Consider the following 18,164-nt stretch of genomic DNA (forward strand, 5'->3'; position numbering starts at 1 on the left):
TGACCTTGCTTTTTCTGCTTGCTCATGTCTAGGTAGCCAGAACTTTCTCTTGGTGGCTTAATTCTTGGGCGTGTCTGTTCTTGGGCGTTGTGCTCTCTCTGCTTGTTTATCTCCTTCTCTCTTTGGTTTATGGCTTATTGTCTCCGTGGTAGCTGTCTTGGCTAGGAAGTTGGTTTGTTTCTCTTCGGGTTTATTGTTTTGTGTTTCTTTTTGGACGTATTGGTTGTTAAACAATGGCTCGCCCAACCGCATGCTTAGCATGTATCTCATCAAAAATAAAAAAAGATAAAATATTCCAAAAAGGCGAACATCTTTTGTTCGAAAAAATAAAATAAAATAAAGATAAATTATGCACTATATATGCATTTGTGTGGATTTTATTTGTATTTGATTGAAATACTTTTTTAAAAAAGAAGAAGAGGTACAACGATTCATATGGATGTTGGAAGAAAATCGAAACTTTAAAATAATTTGAAACTATGACGTTAATTAGAAATATTTTATTTTATCTTTTTGGAGATGGGCCATGACAAATATGGATGTTGAAACAGAAAGAGTTAATGATTTTGTGCACGTACTATTCTATTTAATTGGTCCATGATAAACAAATTGTAAGGAAAAAAAAGACATCACAATGGTGAAATAATGTAATGAAAATTACAAGGGTTTAACTAAAAGATGAACTCCAAATTTGGGCTCAATAACCAAATTTAGGAGGGGCGAATGGACGTATTTAGGCGACAAGGAAATGGAATATTTGGACAAAATGAAGGAAATCAAGATCTTAAGTTCGACCAAAGCCAGGTTTTGGCCTAAGCAGAGACGGGGTCCAACTCCAAAGGGCATGTACAAGTACGGATACTTGCAGGCGCCCGTTATCCCATTAGCAAATCTCTGGGGATTGAACTCATACGAGTCCGATCCCCATATCTCTGGATCTGTATGCAAAGTCGTCACCAATGTCCACAAATTCACGCCCTTTGGCACATTAATATTCCCAAATTTCATGTCCTTAAGGGCCTCCCTCGACACCACTGACACCGGTGGGTAGAGGCGCAGCGACTCGTTGATTGCCATAGTCAGCTGCACGAACAAAAAAATAAGTCACATTCATATATAACTATTCATTTTATAAAGTAATGATAGATAAATAATGAAGCGGACCAGTTTCATTTTCTTGGCGGCCTCGTAATCAGGGACCTGGCCCTTGCAAATATCCACAACTTCGCGGCGGACCAGGTCCTGCCACTCAGGGTTGGAGGCCAAGAGCATGAGGCACCATGTGGCCGACACAGCGGTGGTCTCGTACCCGGCCAAGTATATGTTCTTGCAGTTGTCCACCACGAACCGGTCGACTGCATCCTGGCTCAGATCACTTTGCCTGGCTCCTTCAAGCACCATCTGCAGCAGATCCTTCTCGAACCCGGCCTCGTCTCTTTCCTTCGCCACGTTCAAAACTAACGTCTTGATATCCTTCTCCAACGCCCACGCCTCCCGGTTGCTCTTCGTCGGAAGGTGCCTCATGCCCGTTCCAGAGACGAAGAGTTTCTTGGAGGAAACTTCTTGCAGGGCTCTGAGTTTCAGGAAAATCTCTTCTCCTTTGGAATAATTGCTTCCAAAACAAGCTCTTGATATCACATCTCCTGAGAAACTCCTCATGTATTCATCAATTTTGATCTCTGCTAATCCACCAGCTTCCTCGACTTGCCTCTTCCACGACTCACACAGCGAAATAGTCGAATCTTGGATCAAGTTAATCATCCCCTAAAATATTGTTTGTTGTTAGAAATTTAGAATGACAAATATTTATGGGCCACTTTCATACATTGTCAGTCTACCACTAGCCCAACTCACGCACGAACACTTTTATACCTTTACTTTGTCCATGTAGAGTTCCGGTGCAAGAATCTTCCTCTGGTGGACCCAATGGGGTCCGTTTGAGGTAAGGATTCCTTGCCCGAGTAACGCGCCTCGCTCCTTCGCCTGATACGTCGGCTTCCCTAAATCCAGCGACGTGCATGTCGTGATCTCCCTCACCATCTCCGGCTGGGTCACGTGCATGATCTGCGTAGTGCCCAGAGAGAAAACGAATACTTCTCCTGCCAAGTCAAATACGTGACAATTTTAGTTAAATACGCGATCGTGAGCAGCAATTTTATTAATTTAAAAGGAAAAGTTAGTAAATGCGAATAGTATTAGTAGAGTACCATATTGCTTCCTCCACTCGTCGAAGAAGGGGAGCAGCGCGGCGCCGCAGTTGTGGGCGGGCGGGGGGCCAGAGAGGGGGGCGGCTTTGGCGGCCGCGTCTCTGGCCCTCTTCATCTCTAGTATGTTTCCGAGGAGAAAAGCCGGAGGCGGACCGGACAGGCCTTGGCGGCGCAAGGCGGACCGCAGCCTCCGCGGCTGCGCCACCACGACGTTGTAGAGGAGGAAAAGTAGCCGGAGAGAGACGACCACCGCAGCCGAGACTAGGAGGTTCCACAGGTATTGGGTGGCCATGGCGTGATTAAGCTAGCTCGACGCGACGTTGGCTGTTTTTCTTTTCTTCTTGGATATTTTTTAGGAAGTAATAATATAAGATCCTTATATAGAAACAAAAATCTTGAAACTTTCACCATGTTACGTCATCGCAGTGGAAAATGGATTAGGCCATCTATACTAGCTACAAAGATGACCTTTTCACCAAATAGATTATATTTGAAATGTTAATTACGCCAATTAGTTTGTTCAAATATTTGCTATTTTTTCATATGGAAAAGTTGCAAATGTAAGTATTTCTTGAATTTAAGGTAGTGTTGTTTTGTAAATTTTGAGTTTTAGGTATTTAGTTGGAAAGCTCCAAGGAAATATATTTACTTTAATTATAGTAGTATGAAATAGGAGTAATATTAAGCTAATTCTTTCTTGTCCTCCGATATTATCTTTAGTCCTATTTCTTAGAGGATTACTACCTCCGTCCCACAATAGAAGTCCATATCTGACTCGACACGAGTTTTAAGAAATGTAAAGAAAAATGAGTTGAAAAAGTTAGTGGAGTATGAGTCTCACTTTTATTTATTAGTTTCATAATGAATATGAGTAGAATGAATTAGTGGAATGCGAGACCTACTTACCATTTATAGAAATAGTAAAAATGGACACTTATTGTGGAACAGACTAAAATGACAAAAGTGGACTCTTCTTATTGTGGGACGAAGATAGTATATGCTAATTATGTATTTATGTTCTATAATTACAAAATTATGTGGGATAGGGGGAGTAGTTATTTAAATACTTTTTGTTTGAAAGTGTAACAAAATACTAGTAGTAGTATAATTCTTTCAATTAATTTAATTTTTTTAATAGTTCCGTTAGCCTAGTATTACAACTATAATATAGAAATATTTTGTGTTGCGCTCCTAAACCTACATGTAAAAGAAACCAGAGGCGCGACTACGCACTAATTGAACATGCCTTGGCACATTACATTAAATATAATTCGTCCATACCTAAATCATATAATGTGGAATGCATGACTTTTTTTTGTTTTGTTTTTTCAAATATGGACTAATTCACATACACTGTTCCCATGTACATAAATTCTCATGCTTTTTAAAATTATCTCATTTTCAACCTACCGATTGAAAATGAAGCGTTTTGCATACAATATTTATTATTTTTGGAGACCATGAAAAATTCGTGGCTACTATATCGAATTGTGCACTAATGAATTTCATTTCTCCGTGCCACTGGTGTTGGTAATTTTAGATATTATAAAAAGTGTTGGATCATTTTTATGATTTTTTTTGAAATATTAGCGTAGTGCAAGTTTTGTGCAATTCTATCTTAGTAATCCTTGTCAATGGGAACGTAATTAAATATTGTACAATCAACTTATTCTCCACTATATCAATTCTACTTTCTATTTTAAGTAACTGAAAATTCGACATCTGTTTCCAAAAAGTTGTTTAGACTTAGTGACCAGCACACAATATGTGGTGATGAAGTTATGATGATTGATGCCCACTATTTAAATCCAAGAAATAAAGATGACAATAATTACGCATTACACAACAATATACAAATCCAAATGCGTGCCATAGCATGATGTATGTTTCATCTAGAAAACATCGTAAAGTCAATAAGAAAGTATAAAAAAAATAGTTAGACGCAGTTTTGGTTATCAGTATGATCAGTTTAATATAATACTACTAATTAGTTAGCACTTTTTTTATTCATATATTGTGATTAAATTCCTAACAACGTCTTACATCATGTCGTCCGGTTCTTCTTATTTTCAACATGGCCATTATTTAAAATATCAATTCTCAACCATATTCTTTAATTAAAAGGTAACAGTTTATCCCAGCAGTAAGAGTTTTAGACCGTCGATCACGTTTTCATTATATCATACCAATTTTTTAATCAATTTATATGTCCTATCCAAATCCAACGTCCCTTGTGTATTTTGTAAATTATTGTATGTATAAACGATCTTTTTTTTTTATCAAATAACCGTCACGTTTATCGAAATTTTTTTAATCAATTTATATCTCTTATCCAAATCCAACGCACATTGCCACGATTTTATGATTTTATGTACTACTGTATAAATTCTACTACTACTATTTTACTATACTTTATTATTACCTTTTTGTCCATAAATGGAGAACGATTTTATGATTTTGGGGTGTTTGATTTGATGGGTGATGTAGTGCAAGATTGATAAAATAAATCAGGACTGAATTATTTAGGTTATTTAATTTTGTATTGGGTTGATTGATTTGTTGTAGGATAAATTGAAAGATTATAATAACCGTCACGTTTCATCATTTCATATCAATTTTTTTTTGTCAATTTATTTCTCCTCTCCAAATCCAACCTACCTTGTATATCCACTAAATTTTACTACTCCTACCATTTTGTAAATAATTGTGTGAATAAAATGAATTTAAGATACACGGCGCTTGTGACCGGCAGTTATGAAAAAAAAAAAATTCAATTATTGAGTTAAGAGAGTCAAGTACGTACATGCAACAGATTAAGCCAGCAAACCATGATGGCTGTGGAAAATTGAGGAGTCAAAGTGTGAGTATTAATTAGGCAAGACCAACATTTCAATTTGTGTTGGCGAACCCATGCAAATTCAATCACGTCACGCCCATCACATACCATTTCACACGTTCGCCAAATCATTCCATATGTAGGACATTCTTCTGTCTCACACATTATAAGAAAGTTGTACCAAAATATATTACCACCTAAATTACGATCAAATTTTGATGTTACACATTAAATTAAAAAGCTATGTCACGAATATTGAACTTTTAGTTTTATCTGATTTTGCTAATGGGTTGGATCCAACCCAATTTATTAATGCTGACGCGAGTCATGTGATCCCATAATAATCTGATGTGACCAAATCGTTTGATGGTTAAAACGTCATTTTGGAATAACAACCTATAAATTACCGAACTTGGATGAAATTATGATTTTACATACAAACTTAAAAATTTGTCCCATTTTGCACACCAACTTAAATTGTTCGATTTTAGTATTATGCTCTAAATTGTAAACCCTATCTCTAACACTGGTCTCTGAATAAGGCCGGCAAGGATGTCCGACAAACCCCAAGCAAGGTCAACCATCGTGAAAGGTCGAGGGGGTATGTGATTTAAGGACATCCAAGCCGATATCATGTGTGCAAGCACCATATTTCTTAACATGAATATCAAGGATATGGGAGATCACCTCCCTAATTAAGCCTCCAAAGACACTATCGACTTCTAAAATTACGTAAGCTCGTTGAGAATCGACCAACACGAATGATTCCAACGTGATCTAGTTGAAGAAATCTCGGCACTCTTCATCTCCTTGACGATTCAAATTTGTTTTCAGTTATGTACTCTTTATCAAATTATGTAAATTTTTTTATTTCAATTTGTTTTTTTTTTTAAATTGTAATTATGTAGTTTTTTGTTGTTTATTAAAACTTTAGTATATTTTTTTGGTAATTACCAAGGGTATCCACCGTGCCCAGTAACTATTCCTTGCGCTGATTTGTAGGCACCTATGGGTGGGACAGCTAGCCCAGGGATTTAAGGCTGCTCCATACCCAAAAACAGGGTCTCTGACCATTTGGTTAAGGATGGATGAGCCCCGTACCTTGGGTTAAAAACTTTAGTATTTTAATTGAGAAGCATAAATGAAACAAAGAGAAGATTAAAAACGTTAGTATTTTAATTGAGAAGCATAAATGAAACAAAGAGAAGAGAGATGAAGGCGCACGTCTGAGTGTTGAGTCCAACAAAGATAAATAAACCCTAAATTTAGTAGTACTACACTACCACTCCTAATAAATTAGAGTTTTAATTGAATTGGGTTGGGCTCGATTTTGGACCTTTAGTTACAACTTACTTGCTTCAGTTTTGGGCTATTGGGTTGGGCTGCATTTGCCCCAAATTCACTCGCAAATCTATTTGTCTGAATCTGCACCAATCAGAATCTATTTTGGAATGCATCTAACTACACATATAAATCTTGGAGCCATTATATAATTTATTTTTGAACATTAATACATGAAGTTATTCAAATCACCAATAATTTTCTTATGGAATTAATTTTTTGTGATTCATGACATCGTTGGTTAACAAGTTGTTCGTGTCAATTTTAAAGCATCGAAAATGGAAGAACACAACAAAAAAAATTCATTTTATCGAATGTTTTTCACTTGATTAGCCAACGAATTAATATGAAACCCAAATGACGAGGCAAGATTGAAAATATATAACCCGAACAGCCCGCATTTGAATAGCCCAACAACTCAAATGAATAAGCCCAAACTTGAGCGGATTGGTCCAATTATATAATATCCCTACTATAAACCATGCTTTCAAGTGCTTAGGCAGAATTTCAAGGGAGAGTGGCTTAAACGAGATATCGTGGATTAATAGTCGGCAAAAATAATCAAGCTGTTATGTGACAACAAGACAACTATTTGCATCTCAGAAAACCCGGTCCAACATGATCGAACCAAGCATATGGAAGTGGACCGACATTTCATAAAAGAGAAGATTAAGACCAAGGTTGTGAACAATGGTGAAGCCACGTTAGGGCCAGGGGGCCACTGGGCCCCCAACTATTTAACTTTTGCCTATAAATTACTCTCTCGTTCCATAGTAGTTGTGTCATTTTATGATTTTGGTACGCATAGTAGTGTAGTCATTTCCTTTTTTAGTAAAAGTCAACACATTTTCTTCTCACTTACTCTACTTTCTTACTTTATTCTCTCTTCATCTCTCTACCTTTTTCATGTCATACTTTATTTTTCCTTTACTTAACCCACTGAAAGCAATTGATTATTTAACATCATAAAAATGAAAAATATTGATTATTTATTTAACATCATAAAATTTCTTTTCCATCCATTATACTTATGTAAAAATGGAAAATATTAATTATTTCGAACATCCAACGTTGTTAATATCGACGAATAACTGATTATTAACAATGGCTTGTCTCCCCCACCTCAGAAGTTCCGGCTTCGCCTCTGGTTGTGGAGTTTTTTTTTGTTTGAAGATCAATAGGCGGATATTAATGTAGTAAACGAAAAGAGCATACATGAGGTTCTAGGCAAGGTGAGTATCGGATACCCATTACTTAATTTGAGGGGGAGTGTTGGAAAGAAATCATTACCGCCAATTAAGGAAGACTACAATCAAGAGATTGATACTCCTTACCAAGATTAGATTATTAATATATTTGTAATTATGTAAATTAGGTTTACCATATTTGTGTATTCCCCACTCTATAAAGAGTATGTACATTACGCCATATTCAATCAATGATACACGAGGGTTAAATCTAACCCAGTTTAACAATTGATCGGTCGTTAATCATTTAATTTAATATTGTGCATGAGTAGTTCATTTCAAGGATGTTTAGATATCAATTTATTCATGTCTTATTACTTGAAATAAGCCCAAACGGATCTAAGACCTAATAACAACAAATTGAGAGCTACATATTTCAATATCTAGTTTTTTTGGATGAGTAAATGAATTTAATTTTAAATGTCGTGCCGTGAAAGATTCAAGTCACTTATTCGTCCCTTAATCGTCCCTTAATATTACTATTCATGGGTCCTACTGTACTTTTTTACTCCATCTCTTAACTAAGGGACGTAACTTGCAACTCTCTGTCCCTTAACCGTCCCGTATATTACTATTCATTCAATTTCATTTTTATTTTTATTTCCAACCAAATTCAATTATAAAAAACACTTCATTAAAAATAAAATAAAATTACAACATAAAATAAAAATACAACTTAAAATTCAAAAAATAAAAAACACTTAATTAAAATCCTAAAAAATAAAAATGACATAATTTAAAATACAATTTTAAAGAAAATAAAAAAACTACTCCGCTGGCGAATCATCCCCCGAAGGCGGTGGAGGTGCACTGAAGTCGTGAGGAGGTGGAATGCCAAGTTGTGCTGTCATAAACGCAATTCCGTTAAGATAGGCTTGGTATTGGGGAGGCGTCATGCGGGAAGTGTCCGCCATTGTGGCGGTCATGTACATGGACTTATGGGAGTTCGAGGGTCCCCCGAGCCCGCCTGGCTTGATTCGGCTTGGCCCCTCCTCCCTTTAGCCGCCTTCGTCGCATTTCTCCATTGCAGCCGACGGCGCCCACGGGAGGACCCCCGGCATCGTCTGCCGGGGCCTCAACCTCCTGCGAGGCAAACTCTTGTGGGGCGCTGCCCGAACCGGCCTCACTAGACGAGTATTGGCCACACGTCGTGTGCTTCGAGGTCGAGCCCGAGCTGGACCGGACACCGCCGGCCCACCTTTTCTCATCTTTGACGACCTCCCAAATATCGACATATTTGAATTGTTTGTCGGTGTTGTCGAAGTAGACTCGCAAAGCCGACCTCAGAATGTCTCGTGGCTCCGCTTTGGTAATGAGCCGCTTCCTTCTTGTGGATGGCGCAGAATCTTTTGACCTCTCTGTCGACTCGGTCAAAGTGAGTGCGGAGCATCTTATATGTGCGGCGGCGGGGACACCCCTTCGGCTTAATCTCGTGGTAGGCCTCGGTGACCTTTTCCCAGAAGCACTTCCGGGGTTGTTGATTCCCGACGATGGGATCGTACGAGACGCTGATCCAGGCGTTGTACACCACCAGCGTTTCTTTGGGGCAGTATGGATGCCGGCCTAGATCCTCCTCCTCCTCCGCCTCCGCCCTGGAGCTTCCACCGCCTCGGCCTCTTCCCTCGCCTCGGCCTCCTCCCTCGCCTAGGCCTTCTTCCGGAGTGGGATCAACTGAATAATCCTCCCGAATCTAGGATAATCCCTGCGAATAACTCGGGGCGGAGGGACGGGCGTATGTATCCACATCAAAATGGGGTGGTTGGTACCCCCCGGCGTCGATGAACCCTGGGTGCCCGGCGTCGACGAACCGGAACCACCACCGAGGACATTGTACATGCCCCTCAGTCGCCGAACGCGTTGATGTCGAACCTGCCGGAGGCGCCACCGCCAGAGTTTCCGTCGCCGGACATTTTGTGATGAGAGGTTAGATGAAAATTGGAGAGAAAATGGAGATGATTTGGGAAGAATAGATGTGTATTTATGTGTGTGGGGATGAATTAGGAGTATTTATAGAGTAAAAAAAATAAAAATAAAATAAAAAAATAAAAATAAATAGTAATATAATAGTAATTTTACCGTTTTTCATTTTTTAATTTTTTTATTTAATTCGAATTTTTAAAAAAATGAATTATTGCGTCAGCGTGACGATGCCCACTCGCGGGTCGGCGAGTGGGCGTCACGCATGGCGCCGGAGCGCGCCACGTCGCCTCGGCGCGTGGCGAGACGTCTTGCCATTCGTCACGGCGGGACGGAACGCGGAACGGGCTGGGGACGAGACGGGGCGTTGCAACGCGTCACGCCGCCGTCTCGTCCCTTTGTGACGGAATACGGGCCACCCGCGTGATGCGTTGCCGGTGACCTTAATTTCAAGTATCTAGTAATTGTGGAGTGGAGATAGTAGTGAAATAGCTTGGTACCATTAGTTGAACTTGGAAGGCATGCATCGGTAGAATTAAATGAGTTTGTCAACAAGGCGGAAAGCTGATAACTCGAGGAATTATTGCTAAATATATACCCATTAATGAATGGCACAAGTCAACTATAGCGAGGAATTAAATGAGTTTAACCACCTGTAAGTATTATCAACAATTAAATAACAACGAAAATAATCAATGAACCGAGCACATTATATATACAGTATACTATAGGGTTATTTGGATGTAAATACATGAATTTTTATTACTTTCTTGTTTTTTTTCTCTGAATTTGTACCTTTTAATATAAATACATAAATTTTTGAATTTTTCCAAAATTCCCCAAAAAATAATTTTTTTCCTTAAATTGAAGTTGATGTGTATGTTCGGAACTCGGAAGTGCCAATGTGGCAAAATGCAACAAATATTGAAGTTGGAAAATACACGAACTTTCAAGATTTTCTAGAATTTCTCTCAATCTTTGGATTTTTCTGAATTTTTTTCCTAAAAATAGATTTTTTCTAATTTATTCGACACTTTTTAAATTTAAATATAAATATTAATTAATATTTATTGAAATTTATGAGGAGTGATTTTAAAGTAATATTTCATTAACATCTTTACAATCACATTATTTGAATAAAGAAAATTATATAAATTAAATAGAAAAAATATATAGATTTTTACATATCATTTAAATTATGAAAATAAAGCATTAATATATAAAATAAAAACAATCATCATTTTAACTAAATGAAGTTTGAATCACAAAAATCTTAGTAGTTTTCAGCAACTCTTAAAAATTGTTAATTTTTCAAGACATTAGACGGTTCAATCAATATAACTAAACAACATTCGTTTAAACAACCAAAATTTACAAATTAGGAAAAGGGTAAAATTATAGTAGTCTTATTTCGATTGCAATTGTTCATTGAGAATTTTTTTTAGAAAATCTCATTATTCATGTATTTATATTAGAAAAAGGAATGTTTAGGGGAAAAATAAAAAAAATGGCAAAAGTTCATGTATTTACAAGCTAATAACATGTTATATTGATTTGCCATGCACCTTTCGCCACGTAAATGGTAATATGCTAAGTGTAGTCCATGCTAGCTTTAATTTGACTGAAATTTTTTGTCGGGGAAAAATCGGAAAAATTCAAAGTTCATTTATTTACATTCCTAAAATAAAAGTTCAGGGGAAAAACTAAAAAATATTAAAAATTTGTGTATATATAGATAAATAACCCTAAACTATATACCATGCTTTTGTCCTATAATATTTAATAGCCATATATTAATCTTAATCTTAATTACCAAAATAGGAGTATATTGAATATGCATGTTTGTGTTTGTGTGCGGGAGGGAATGCTCGATCTCTAACGTGATCTATACACACTACGGTAACCACTCTATGATTTAATCTTTAACCAAAGAAGAGGCAAAATTGGTGAATGAAATGATTTCCAATTAATTATTCTTATTATATTTTATTATTTTTGTCAATTTAATAAAGACATAGTAGGTTGAATTCCAAATATTGCTACAAATTGTAAAAATTACTTGTTCTAAAAATAAAGTATGACATCTTTAATTAGACAAACTATTGTCTAAAAGATAAAGTAAGATAATACTATTTTTCATCACACAATAAAAGTCACATTTTGCCATTTTAATTTGTCATACAATAAGAGTCATATTTCACTTTTCATATTGAAAATTAATTGTTGATTTAAAGTTAGGCGTTTTACACAAAAACAAGTAAAGTTTCCTTATATATACTTGAGAGTATATCATTCCATTTCATTTCTCGAAATTGAATTTCCTCAAGTAGTCTTGATATTGATCAAGATGCGAAGCCTTGTTGTCACAGTATTAATAGTTATTTTCTCCATAAACACAGACGCCTCCTCGCTGCCGGAATGGCTGCTCCGATCAACAGCGGAGCTCCGAAACCACACTAGGATATCGGAGTTCCGGCTTGTAAACCGGATGCTACTGGCCAAGTGCTTCCACGCGAACCCGTACCTCAAGGTGAGCGTCACCTCCAACCCGACCCTATCCGATGAGGAATACGTGACGGTCAACATCACCGGAGTTTGGCTGCCTACCATAACCGATTGGGTGGCCATGATTTCCCCTTCTCACTCCGAGTACGTGCACTTCATTTCTTACACACCTAATTTCGATTACTAAAAGCGTGTTAGTGTTTGGTTGTAGTGTGAAGACGTGTTTTAGAAATGCGGCGCTTATGTACCAATAAACGGGCGATTTAAGGAGACTTCCACTTCTATGCCACTACCCTGTTAAGGTCCTAATACTATTTTACCTAACGATATTTTAATTAGGCACATTTATTACTTATTTTGTGTTCTTTTCCTATTTATAAACACAATTATGAAAACTAGTGATGAAAAATAACCCTCCATAAAAAATATGGATAACACGATTGTTGATATAAAATTGATAAAATAAGAGAGATACAGAAAAAAAAATATGATTCGAAAATATTATTATGAAAATTGGTATATTATAGTCAATAGATAGACCCTTGTTTCAGTGGACTGCACAAAGTTTTTTCGTGGATGTAGGTAGTAGTATTGAATTTGGTTCGATTTTCTCGAATTCTCAATTTAAAACAAATTTTTGTTTTCAAGTTTGGACAAGTTCGGTATACACCAAAACAAAATCTAAATTTATAATTAATTTTATTTATATATTGAATCCATTTTAAAATAAAATAATAAATAATAGTATTAAAAATGAATTCATTTTAATTTTCAATTCGATTTAGTTTTTATTTCATAATATTAGGTAATGTGGTTTGGTTCCAAATTGAGCAAAATTCAAACCAAAAACTTGCATTATCAATTAAAATTAGGCCTACATGCATATTCTTGAGTTTTTTTAGACGCATGGCCTCTATATACAGTTCCTGCAATTAGGCACGTAAAATTTATGTGTGCAATTTGGTTGAGACTGTTCCGAATGCAGGCTCAATACGTAAGCAACGATCCAGAATGCCTGACGTGTAGCAAGAGTGATTGTGAGGTGACCATTGCTGGGAAATGCACGGTGAAGACATACGTACTTCGACCTCAGCCTCAGTATGAGGTCGTAGTACCTCCCCTTGGTGACCGGGTTGGTCGACTTCTCATACAAGGACAAGTTCTCCTGAAGTTGCTTCATCATCTGCACCTGCAGGGTGTTGCTCAATGCTGCCACGGCCAGCCTTGGGCGCGATGCAGACGCGCCCGATGCAGAGAGCTGGGAGGCGGATCTAGCTTCTCGGATGGCAGAGTGCTGGCCCTGTGGACGTGGGCGCCTGGAGAGTGTCGAGGGGGGCTCCTCCGAAACGTCGTCATTGAGGTTGAAGGTACGAGAGTCGCTACTACTGCTGTAGTTGCCGGCGACGCCGGGTCTTGTCCGCTTCGCACTAGGAGCGCGCTCTTCCTTGCAGATGGCTTTGAATTTCGGGGAGTCCCCATCAACTCCTCCCATGTGAATCTATCAGATTCATCCAGGGGAGATTGGGTGGAATGGGATTGGGAGGACTGGAATTGGGTGGATTGGAATTGCTGAGAAGGGGTGTCAGAACGCGGAAAGTTGATCGCGTCCATGTTGGGTCGGTAGTTGCCCAACCCTGATTGGGGACGACCCACGTTCCTCTGCTGATAAGAGGGGGACTGACCCCGATTTTGGGGTGTCTGTTGCCACGGCGTGGGCGATTGCGGACTCCACATCTGGGATGGAGGGGGGTGGGACTCGATCTCCAGGGTTGGGGAGGCGGAAAGTTGCCATATCCCGATTCTCCATAGCCGGGGGAATTATCATCTCCACCTTGCATTTTGAGAGTATAAAAACTGAAGAGAATGAAAATTAAGGGTGTAAAATGTATGTGATGTGAAAATGTGTGGAATGAGGTATTTATAAAGAATTTTTGAAAATATTAAAAAAAAGGATGTCGCAGAGCCGCGGCTCTCGGCCGCCACAATAGGGCGTCGCGGTTCTCGCCTGAGCCGCCGTCGTGGCTCTCCCATGGGCGCCCCCCGGCCGCTGTGGCCCTCCGTGGCTCTAGCAATAGGGAGCCGCGACCGAGCCACCCCTTGCCCGGGAGCCGCGGCTCCCCTATTGTGGATGCTCTTATAACTAAAAATAGTACTACTATAGTATTCTATTTTTTACAACTAATTATGAAATAGTTGTAGCGATCAATTGATAATGTATCTTAGGGTGTCCACAATAGGAGAGCCCGTGGCCCTGCCCAAGCCACAAAAACTTGGTCGTGCCACCAAAAAACTTGTCCACCTTAATAGTGGACATGCCCAAGCCACCAATTAATAATTTTTTTCACTTTTTGAGGTATTTTAATTTAAGTAGAATAAAAATTATCGGACTATAATAAATATAAAAAAATACATAATTTAATAAAAATAATTAAAATCAAATATTCGTTGTATTATAGAAAGGGGTAAAATTATATAATGAAAATTATCGACATTACACAAACAACACCGCGAACGCATATCACGCTCTGGCCCATCCCCTACGATTCCAGACCCTTCAACCAAATTAGCCTACAGTGTCATATGTGATGTTTCTCTCCGCATATCGGTGAACCGTTGGATCAAGTATGCATTAGTACGCGGTACACCCATCTGCAGTGAGGCGGTGGCAATACCGTGACTTGTACTAGCACTCTCTTCCGGTGTCCAGCGCTCTGCAACAAATCTTTCGTCATCTATTATCATATTGTGCAATATGATACATGCATACATGATGGAGGTGACATCAATTTCGTGCCAAACTCGTACCGGGCACCGTAGAATGGCCCATCGCGATTGGAGGACACCAAAAGCTCGCTCAACATCCTTCCTAGCACCCTCTTGTTTTTCCGCGAAATAGGATTGCTTCGGCCCAATCGGTTGCCAGATCGTCTTGATAAACACGGGCCAACGAGGGTATATCCCATCGGCCAAATAGTATGCCTTGTTGTACTACGACACCGGCATAGGCAAGCTGCCTAATTGCGGCGGTACACTTCTGATATGTCAACAATCCGATTCTGCCGCTAGCATCACGTCGCAGTGTGAAGCACCTGAACCGCTGCGCCAATGACGTCGCTATATGGATGAAGAGCCGTTGCGACATTTTTAATCTACGACGGAAAATCTCTGTCGGATAACGGGGGTTAGCGCCAAAGTAGTCTTCCATCAGCCGTTGGTCGGCCCCGACATGGTCACGGTGGATTGTCCGCCGATGATGGATCGGCCGAGGGACCTCCGCCGCCGCCTCCTCGTCAGCTTCACATTGCACCTCTTCAAACAGTTCATTGAACTCCCTATTGATCAATTGTTGAAACTCATCGTCGGAACTCATTTTTTGAAAGTAGAATTGAGATAAATTGAAAAAAGTGGAGATTGGAATGGGGTAAAATGGAGAAAAATGGGTATATTTATAGAAATAAGAAAAAAAATTCGAAAATGGGTTGAGCCGCGGCTCTCGCCCAAGCGCCCCCGCCGAGCCGCCGTCGTGGCTCTCCCATGGGCCCCCCGCCGCGGCCCTCTGTGGCTCTCGTAATAAGGAGCCGCAGCCGAGCCACACGCGAGCCACGAGCCGCGGCTCCCCTATTGGAGACACTCTTTTACGATCTCAAAATTGAGTAAATATCATGTACGGATAAAACTCCAGAAACATTAGAAAATCCGATAATAGGACCCAAAAAGTTGTATAGTAATAATAAATTAAATTAATTACTAAGTGACAGCTAACCATCTAGACCCAGTAATGAAAATGCAACGTTTTTATCGCCATAAAATATTTTCATTACAAATATAATACAAGCAATTAGCTTACCAGTATAAATCACATCTACCAAGCAGGCAAGTTACCGTTTTCCCAAAAAAAAAAACAAAGAAGTTAGACATATATTATATCTTACTGATTTTAATAAGTTTAACTATGCAATCAACAAAACATGACTACAATTAATTTCAATTATCATATTATTAACAATTTTGCACGATTATCTAATTGTCTGTATGCATTTTGTGCAAGTGCAAGTCTCACACAAAAATGTGTTGATATGTAGAGCTTGTGTTGATTTGAAATGGCAGATGAGATTGACGTGGGTGAGTGGGGATCCAAGTCCACAACAAGTTCAATATGGAGATGCCCAAACAGCGCATTCCTCAGTTTCGACCTTTTCGCAAGCTGACATGTGCACAAGTAACTACATTCATCCACCCTATTCACCCTTTTTACTTTCATTCTATCTATCATCTCTAACTTCTATTTTATATTTTTAGGAAATATGTGATGAAATCAGTCACAGAGGAATTAAGAAAAGTAAAAAAAGATAATACTAGTTCATTCTCTATTTTGGATCACCGCTCGTGTGGCCAAATCCAGTGTAAAACTAAATGGATAGGCCGTTTTAGTAATACTAAGGAAGATGACCCATTCGGACGTCACGAGAATTTATGCAACTTTATTTATTTTGTATGTAAAATTGAGAGAGTAAAGTAAGAGAGATGAAATAAAATAGAGATATATGTGTTTCCATTTTTTTAGTAATATGTCATCTTCAGTGAGAGGTAATATTTATTGTCATAAAAAAATTAAATTAATCAGGGCAAAGAAGAGATAATACTTGTGAGACATTTCAACTTTTAGAACGGATAAAAGTGATTAGTTTGGTATGGTTTTACAGGTTCGTTGGAAAGTCCGGCTGTTGATTTCGGATGGCACGACCCTGGTTTTATTCATTCAGCTATAATGATTGGACTTCGTCCTTCCTCTAATTATTCCTAGAGACTCATTTTAGTAGATAGCTCAAAATGGAAAATCATGATTATTTATCGTGGATGCAATGCAGAGACTACATGGACTCTGGCTCCGTTTACCCAACCGCGGACTCTGGGGGAGAATGCGGGGTTGCCTACGAGACGTATTTTCCGATGCCCACCGCCGGTAAGGATAAGCCCTGGTACTCCATAGAGCAAGGCCATGTTCATTTCACTGTCATTTCCACCGAGCAAAATTGGAAGCAAAATTCAGAACAGTTAAAACTCAATTTCATCTATTAATATCCAATTTCATCTTCTAACTCATTTCATTGGCAGTATGAATGGATGAATAAAGACATGGCCGCAGTGAATAGAACAACAACTCCATGGCTCATATTCACAGGGTAAGTCTCAAAAAGTCAAAAACTATGCTGCACCACTTAATTCATTAATTATTGACGAATTTGTGATGAATACTCAGGCACAGGCCATTGTATACATCTTCTCCTGGAAACCCAATCTTTCCTAGCGTCGACGATCAGTTCGTTGATGCAGTGGAGCCGTTGCAACTAGCAAACAAGGTAGAGTAGAGTACTCATCTATTTTGAAGTTAAATGACTGAAAATTTGTGTTATTATCACGATTATTTTTTTCTGTTTTAAGTATTTATTTATCTTCCCAACCAAACTGATCTGTAAACTGTAATAGGAGGATCTGGTTCTGTTTGGGCATGTCCATAACTATGAGAGAACATGCGCCGTTTATGATGAAGAATGCACAGGAATGCCCACCAAAGATTCCAATGGAGTTGACACATACCATAATTCCAATTACACTGTGCCGGTTCATGCTGTTATTGGAATGGCTGGATTTGAGCTTGACAGTTTCACACAAACTGTAATTAATTATACCTCTTAATTAATTAATTTATTGAAATATTATCTTTGAGATTATTAATATATAGATTGTGTTGATTTTGTAGGATAATAGCTGGAGCTTGGTTAGGATTTCCAAGTTTGGATATTTAAGAGTTCATGCTACCAAGAGCGAGCTTCATGCCGAGGTCAGTGAAATGAATAAAATAAGCAAAGTTTTTTATTTGATTAATTATTTTGCTAAATTAGACACTCCTTTTTGGATTGTAGTTGGTGAATGCAGGTTCAAGAAATGTGGATGATGGTTTCCGAATCATTTAGTGAGGGACTTGACACCGTTCATAGCAAAAAAAAAAGTCAGAATTCAGACCAGATTTCATTTTTGACATGTTTAATTTTATAAATTGGTTGTAATAATAACACATCACTCTTTAGTTTATAGAAAAATATTGTACTA

The 18,164-nt window shown here is 38.4% G+C and overlaps 1 protein-coding gene and 1 pseudogene across 1 annotated transcript; one reads left to right on the forward strand and one right to left on the reverse strand.

Annotated features, from left to right (window-relative positions):
* Positions 1 to 585: 585 nt before the first annotated feature.
* On the reverse strand, positions 586 to 2,532 carry LOC121811518 (cytochrome P450 714C2-like). Its single transcript, XM_042212399.1, has 4 exons — positions 2,208 to 2,532; positions 1,873 to 2,099; positions 1,165 to 1,764; positions 586 to 1,083 (listed from the first exon to the last, which is right to left on the reverse strand). Exons 1-4 carry the CDS (start codon positions 2,497 to 2,499, stop codon positions 658 to 660), a joined length of 1,545 nt encoding a protein of 514 aa, XP_042068333.1. The 5' UTR covers positions 2,500 to 2,532; the 3' UTR covers positions 586 to 657.
* A 9,270-nt stretch (positions 2,533 to 11,802) lies between these two features.
* LOC121810370 lies at positions 11,803 to 18,075 on the forward strand (annotated as a pseudogene).
* Positions 18,076 to 18,164: the final 89 nt, after the last annotated feature.

Source organism: Salvia splendens, chromosome 7, assembly GCF_004379255.2.
Source record: "Salvia splendens isolate huo1 chromosome 7, SspV2, whole genome shotgun sequence".
NCBI lineage: Eukaryota > Viridiplantae > Streptophyta > Magnoliopsida > Lamiales > Lamiaceae > Salvia > Salvia splendens.

Excerpts from the sequence above, each read along its gene's own strand:
- LOC121811518 (XM_042212399.1), bottom strand. The coding sequence starts at position 2,499 with ATGGCCACCCAATACCTGTGGAACCTCCTAGTCTCGGCTGCGGTGGTC. Across the intron at positions 2,100-2,207 it reads CGAGTGGAGGAAGCAATATG|GAGAAGTATTCGTTTTCTCT; the intron begins GTACTCTACTAA and ends TTGACTTGGCAG. Across the intron at positions 1,084-1,164 it reads CCGCCAAGAAAATGAAACTG|CTGACTATGGCAATCAACGA; the intron begins GTCCGCTTCATT and ends TTGTTCGTGCAG.